The sequence below is a fragment of the Limulus polyphemus genome, unplaced genomic scaffold (genome assembly GCF_000517525.1).
Source record: "Limulus polyphemus unplaced genomic scaffold, Limulus_polyphemus-2.1.2 Scaffold10290, whole genome shotgun sequence".
Taxonomy (NCBI): domain Eukaryota; kingdom Metazoa; phylum Arthropoda; class Merostomata; order Xiphosura; family Limulidae; genus Limulus; species Limulus polyphemus.
Window position 1 is genome coordinate 1 of NW_013675900.1, and position 8,267 is coordinate 8,267.

Here is an 8,267-nt window from a genome sequence, read left to right on the forward strand (position 1 = left end):
TGTAGGTAACCTATATCCCCAGAATTAGTGAGCCCGTAGGTAACCTATATCCCCAGAATTAGTGAGCCTGTAGGTAACCTATATCCCCAGAATTAGTGAGCCCGTAGGTTAGCAACAGCTCCTAATGAAGCTGCGACAGTGAAATATTGAGCCAATAGATACATTCTGAAGATACGAATCATTATATTTATGTGTATATAAATATATATGCATCTGATTCTCAAATGTAAGGCACATAAACAACAATTTAAAGCATGAATTAGAACACCGTTTTTATAAAAAAAACTGGCACATTTTGGCAGGCCCTGGTTGTCTTTGGGCATTGAATAAGGCAAACAAGGGCTGAGAAAATGTGTCAGATCCTTTGTATTAAAAATACTATTTTAATTCATGCTTTACTACTTTGATTTTGAGTTTTAGTGTGATAACTAATATGATTGTCAAAATATATGTTACCTTAAAATATATATAATTCTCTTATTTTGCATTTCAAAGTTGATGTTATGTAAATAATATAAAAAGTATGATCAAATTAACAATGAATGCAGATACATAACAGAAAATAAGCTCTTGTTTCATAATTACAAAAATACAAATCCTATCTGTACAACTGTTTGTGTACAGGAAGATGTACCTAGAATTTGTTCAACACGTACCTTCTCGAGAATGACACATCTCTTGATACTGCTGACGGAGTTTTCCAACTAAAGATGCTCTGAACTGCTCCACTTCTGGATGAGGGGGTGGAAGGAGAGATGGCGTCCTTTCCCATGAGATTACATTAGTGGCAACTTCTAGATCCCAGGGTCCACTTCAAAAAGTGTTTAAAACGACATGTAATTTTGATAATAAATGGTTCTTATGTTGGGCAGAAACAACATGACACAAGAGTAGTTAAACATCAATCTCAACTCTACACAATAGAAATAACATGACATTAGACTAGTTAAACATCAATCTCAACTCCACACAACGGAAACAACATGACACAAGAGTAGTTAAACATCAATCTCAACTCTACACAACAGAAATAACATGACACAAGACTAGTTAAACATCAATCTCAACTCTACACAACAGAAATTTATTTCTATTGTGTAGGTTTGAGATTGATGTTTAACTAGTCTTGTGTCATGTTATTTCTGTTGTGTAGAGTTGAGATTGATGTTTAACTAGTCTTGTGTCATGTTGTTTCTATTGCGTATCATGACACAAGACTAGTTAAACATCAATCTCAACTCTACACAACAGAAACAACATGACACAAGACTAGTTAAACATCAATCTCAACTCTACACAACAGAAACAACATGATACAAGATTAGTTAAACATCAATCTCAACTCTACACAACAGAAACAACATGACACAAGACTAGTTAAACATCAATCTCAACTCTACACAACAGAAACAACATGATACAAGATTAGTTAAACATCAATCTCAACTATACGCAATAGAAATAACATGACACAAGACAAGTTAAACATCAATCTCAACTCCACACAACAGAAATAACATGACACAAACTAGTTAAACATGAACCTCAACTCTACACAACAGAAATAAAGCTAAGTGTTCTTTCATTAATAAAGTTACTTAATAAATGATCACCACAGACTCTTTCAGCACGAACTTAGTCCCTGGGACTGACCTCATAACCATTTTGTGCTTGTTATATTTTTCATGCTATAACTTCTAAATTTGTAAGCGTATGTTAACAAAATTTAACAGATTATCAGTAAACATTACAATGCTTTCATACACAAAATATCAATATTTTTTTATTAAGTCTTAAGTTTTGTAAAGCAATTTTTTCTTTTCACATGTTCCAACATAAATTATGCCTCTTTTGTTTTAGAATGACTACAAATCATAACACAAAAACATAAATGTTTAGACTATGTAGCTTAAATCTCATAACATTATACATTTATATATATTTATCATTTTTATGATATTGACCTTTCAGCCATGCCTGGCTAACAATACAGAAGTTACAATGATGTGGCACATGTGCACTCATGTTACCATATCCAATAATATAAAACTGACCTTTAGTCTTTACAAAGTAACTTGTCTTGGCTGTGTTTTAGTAGATTAGTATTTTGTAAAATACAGTCACATTTCAATTATTATACATTACATATGTACATAAATTATTGCTATTTAGAAATAAGTTTTTCTTAAAACATAGAACAGTGAATAAAGAAGTAAAGCAAACAATTATCTCTTCTAGTTACGAAGTTTGTACTCGGTTGTTGATTCACGTAGGTGGCTAAACCTTTTAAAGTTTTGCACATGGAGGATATGAAACAAAATATTAGTTTTTTAGGTTTTATATATACATTTCAATAACTAAAAAATCATAAATTACTACATCAATACCATAAAATTCCACTATAATTTATCAAGCTCAATAACTAAGCTGTACTTCAGTCTAAAAAATATGAAATTTTGAGCAGAGTAAAAACAACCTACCTCCTTGAAATCTTGGTTTGAAAAAAAAAGATGGTGTCCAAAGATGTTAAAATGGCTGAGAAAGCCACTAGGGAGACATTCTGAACTTCCAATTGGTTATTCATGTCATATATAGAAATAAGAGTATATAAGGGAGAGTTTCCAAAAATGAAAAAAGGTGGACGGGGTGCCACTGTGTTTGATTTATGACATGAGCAATATCTTAGCAAATTGAAAAGATAAGAGGGTCTTATTTTATATTCTAGCTTATCAATATCGGTAATTTCAGTTCCTAATTCATACAAAACTATAGACTTAGTATTTTGACATCACAAACATCTAATTTGGACCAGTGCTACATTCAACATACCACGTGACACACAAAAATCAATGTTTAACTGTGTTCTTTAATATTTACTTTTAAATTAAGAAATTGAGTAAAGTATAATACTAAAATTTGAATTATAATCTACAGTTTGATACCAAAGTTATTGACATAAATTCACAAAATAGTAGTTCAATAAAATTTTGAATGCAAGTCAACAAACGGACGACAAGGCCTTTCAACCGTGACCCATCTGGAAAGGTTAACAAAGTTAACAGTGGGAGACTATAACTCCATTTATGTACAGTTTCATGACTACATGGTGGTTGTAAGATTGGTCAAAATGACTAATCATTGTAGAAAGGATTAATCAAGTGGACATTTAAATATTTAAAATCATTACCTACAGCAATATAATAGCACAAGTTAGTGACATTTGATTTAGTAATGTGTGATACTCACATTAGAATAAACCGCTTGCTTGGAACAGTCATGTCATCCACCAATGATGCACGACGTTTTTCTCCGGCTTTCTGAAGCACTGGAAGAGCTTGGTTTGGTGGGAATATTGGAGTTTGGGGTGTTGTTGGAGTCTGAATTTGAATCCCCAGTGGATCAGTGACAGGATCAAACTGAATAGAAATTATACATAAGTAACTTATTTGATCTAGAAGGGTTAGCATTTTGATTTGAACCAGTTGTTAAATAGTTTAACAGAATTCATATATAACATAATTTCATGCACTGGTGTTCAGTGGGTCATGCAGTTACAGCTTATTAAAGTCATATATCTCCAGAATATAAAGAAAAACACATCCAGAAAACAGGTTTACTCTCTCTATTTGTAAATGAAAAACAAACAAACAACATATCACAAAATCAAGCGAAGCAAAGCATGTGACCTTTACGTTGAACTTCTGTGTATGCTATTTAAATGCAGCATGACTTGCACAGTTTTAATAACAGATGGTTGCAACATCACTCCACAAAACAGGATACTGCTGGAAGCAAAAGGGTAGGCATGCAGAATTAACGTGACATGACAGAGACTAGACATGCAGAGCTATCGAAGGTTAAGCATGCAGAATTAACGTGACATGACACGACAGAGACTTGACATGCAGAGCTATTGAACGTTAAGCATGTAGAATTAACATAACATGACACGACAGAGACTAGACATGCAGAGCTATCGAAGGTTAAGCATGCAGAATTAACGTGACATGACACGACAGAGACTTGACATGCAGAGCTATTGAACGTTAAGCATGCAGAATTAACATAACATGACACGACAGAGACTAGACATGCAAAGCTATCGAAGGTTAGGCATGCAGAATTAATGTAACATGACACGACAGAGACTAGACTTGCAGAGCTATCGAACGTTAGGCATGCAGAATTAACATAACATGACACGACAGAGACTAGACATGCAAAGCTATCGAACGTTAGGTATGCAGAATTAACGTAACATGACACGACAGAGACTAGACATGCAGAGAATACTGCTGCAGTGCAAAGAAACACAATAAACAAACAGTAAAATAACAACAATAAATATGACTTACATAACCTGGCTGCACACCACTGATTATTTATTAATTGGTGAAGTTCCCAACTTCAATATAAAATTTTTTTTTTACTCTTCACTGAACTTCAGTTTATTTCCTTTCTTCAAGAGGAAAAAATATTTATAGCTAGGCTGACCTTAAAAAACAGTTTACAAGTATTTAAATGGTGGTTTATGTTTTTAATCATGTTAAGTCAAAGAATGCTTGATTCTGCAAATGTTATATTGCTTATACTAGAATCCTTTACTCACTTGAGTTGAATTCCCGAGTCGTGGCATTTCCCACAATGATTCGTTTGTTAATTTATTGAAGAAATACGGCCGTCCTTCTCTTCTACTCCAGAAACGTCTCCAGCCAGCATCCAGGAGCTCCTGGGGCAAGTCGTGTACAGGATCAGGGGAACCAAGTTGTGGTGGAGACATAAATGGTGTCGCTACTTGAGGCAATGGTTGAGACAAATTAGCCTCAACATGAAACTCACTAGTTGGTGGTAAATCATGGCTGGTTGGTTGTTTTACACCTGCAGTATCAGTATGAAATAGTGAAAAAAATATTATTTAAAATCTTACTTTGGTACAAAACATGAGAATCTTGAACATTTCATGATAATTTTCACCAATATTCAACATTCTAAAATGTTTGCATGATATTAAAAAATATAACAGTTATCTTATGGTGTACTTACATCGGTGAACTAAGCAAATATTAAATAATAAGTATTCAGTGAACTAAGCAAATCTAAACTGATACGAAAGCCCTGACATCTGCATTACTTTTAAAAAAATTGTCCTTGTTATTTAATTATAACACTAAGTAAAATTATATTCAAGATCAATTATTTATGCCAAAAGGTGGCAGCAGCATACTAAAGACAATTTATGAAACTGTTCATATGTATGATTATTGGTACCATTACAGCCTTTGTGAGGTAGGTGGAAAACAACAACTGTAAATTTGTCTGTTTATTTCAAGATGTTTCTGGCAAAATGAAGTAAATAAATTGAAACTGCAAAGTTGATGCACTATGAAATCTTGCAAGTTTATAATGAAGATGGCATTTTTATATCCCTAATGTTAAATTTTGTTACTGCAATGCAACACATGTACACGATTTTTTATTATAAAAAACCTAAGACATGTTGCTATATTTTAAACACATTAAATTCTATAATAATAATTTATGACTCGAGTGTCACTCCATAATTAAAAAGCATAACATTTAAGGTATATATTTATTATCATATCTGATCTGTTAATTAAGTTGAAATTTTTAGTTTTAATTCAATCCTATTTAAAGGTAAATTTACATTATTTGAGTGGCTTATTAAAGAAGCTAAGTGATGTACTTTTGATGGCAGTTTTTACATATTATTTGGGACACCAACTGTAATTTATAATAAATTATGTTTCAACAAATATTATTTAGTATTAGAAATACATTATTTTATCTTTCCATTAATGAAAAATACATAATATTTTAAGTTTTTTTTTCTTCCTTTAAGTCATATTATTTATTTCGCTCATACACACTTTTCCGTTATTCTGACTCATTACTAGAAAAATTCAAGTGTTTAATATTACATATTCTAAAATAAGACTCTAAGAATTTCATACCTGTAACAAGTGAATGTTCTGAAGATTTACCATTCCAGCTTAATATTTCCTGACCATGCTCTTTCTCCATCACTTGATTGGAAGGCTTATGAGAAATACCTTCCTCCAAGGAAATATACTGAGCTAAAGGCGCTTCTGCCATTGTCAAAACTTAGTACTTATTTCATCTCTGGAGCCCTGTACAAAACGATATATCCGGTATTTAAAAACTCCCTTGAAATTCAATGAAATTTTCTATATGATACATATATGAATAATTTAGATCACAAAGTGTCCAGATATACATCATAAAAATTTTAATAAATACAGCATCTAATGTTAAATGCTATAGTTCTACTTAAGAAAATGTTTGTGCAGTGAAAGTATGTATTTCAAACTGCTTAAAATCTCATAACTGGAAGTTGTCATTTTTCAAGTTTACAAATATTTTATTATTCGGCACTATATTGCTAAAAATACATTATTCACGAAGTTATGAAATTCAAATCTATTTTAAAAAAAATGGAAGTAAAAAATTAACTACTAATCATAGCTACCAACATAAATCAGAACTTAAAAATATACCTATTAAAAATCATAAATAAATAAATATAATAATCAAACTGTATTACTTAATATTGGAATGCATTGTTTCCTCAGTTGTAACAATGTTTGAATGTAAACATCTTACGTTAGATTATTTTTATGTATCTTGCTAACGTGCATTACCCCAAGTCACAGAATACTCAAGAATTTAATCTAGGGAAAATGTTGATACATTGCGAGTGATTATTATCATGAAGACAAATCCTCGATCAAATAGTTTGAACTGAAATACCATTTACACAAGATCAATTATGTATCTGTACAGTTATTGGTAAAAATATAAGTGAATAATTGGATATTTATTGTAGAAAAATTTCTAGGAGGTTCTTTATTAATAAGAGAAATACAAGATTTTTTTCAAATGTTTTGACTGATTATGGTTTTAAAAACTTATGAATGTACAATTAAGTGTAATTTTAAGAATAAATGGACCAGCAATAAGACTGATATACATAATATTTCTGAAGAAACTGGGTAAGGATTTGAGAAGGCTTCAAAATTCAAGTATATTTTTTAAACCTTTATTGAATAAGTACAGTTCAATTACAAACTTACTTAAAATAAACATGCAAACACAATCACAAATATACACACATTTTGACAATGTGCAAACCAACCAAAACATATTACTGTTTAAAAATTCAAGTATATATTTTTAAACCTTTATTGAATAAGTACAGTTCAATTACAAACTTACTTAAAATATACATGCAAACACAATCACAAATATACACACATTTTGACAATGTGTAAAGCAACCAAAACGTATTACTGTTTACTTTCTGTACTTTTGAAAATACTACTACTAGCTCATTCTAACTTAAAGTCACATTTTACAAATCACACACATATCTTCATCCCAAAATTTAAACTTTCACATTTTACAATTTTTTGATTGAATATATATTTTTCTTATTTCTGGTGTAAATTATTAAACCTTTAGTGTATTAAAAAGTGAATTTATTTAATGTTTAACTTATTACACCCAACGTGTATCAAGACTACACAGTTTTTAATGAAATACATTATATATTATAGGTCCCAACAGTACTATATTACTAGTTAAATGTACCAAGTGTTCAGTTGAAGTTTATTCATCTTATTGTGAATTGCTACCGTCCATTTGAAATGTCACAAGACAAACACTTCCTTGTGATATATAAAATTTAATTACCATTTAACTCAAGTCCGTTTTACCGATATGGTTAGATTAGTTCCTGAGGAATATTCTTAACGAACTTCAGCTTCTCCTCAGATGAAAACAAACTTGAACTGAAAACACGTGCAGGATGTCAAAATTCTTTCAACTTTTTCCATACACTCAAGTTACAAAAAAAGGTAAGAGTTTACATGCTACAACATAAACATTCTAGAAATTGAATCCCACACAAATTCAGATCTAAGAGCAAACTATAAAGGAATTACATCATGATTTTAAACACAAAAATTGTAACACCTAACCCAAAACGACGCCATTTGCCTCTTTGGACAAAAGCGTTAGTCACGTGACTTACGTTGAATCACACATCGCCACTCCCTGTATTTCAATATATATTTTTTAAATATTTTACTTTTAGCAAGTAGTATGGCAAAACTCAATTAATTTATTTTACACTATGTGTTTAAAAGCTTCTAAAACCAAATTAATTTCTTTTGGAGATTTATGTCTTAAAGTTTTGCTTGTTTTTTTATACAAAGCATTATATTTCG

At 31.0% G+C, this 8,267-nt stretch overlaps 1 protein-coding gene across 1 annotated transcript; it reads right to left on the reverse strand.

Moving 5' to 3' along the window:
* Window positions 1-645: 645 nt before the first annotated feature.
* LOC106476321 (phosphorylated CTD-interacting factor 1-like) lies at window positions 646-8,028 on the reverse strand. The gene is made up of 5 exons (XM_022380227.1): window positions 7,983-8,028; window positions 5,973-6,149; window positions 4,610-4,878; window positions 3,247-3,416; window positions 646-811 (listed from the first exon to the last, which is right to left on the reverse strand). The coding sequence occupies exons 2-5, from the start codon at window positions 6,112-6,114 to the stop codon at window positions 646-648; spliced, it is 747 nt and encodes a 248-aa protein (XP_022235935.1). The 5' UTR covers window positions 6,115-6,149; window positions 7,983-8,028.
* Window positions 8,029-8,267: the final 239 nt, after the last annotated feature.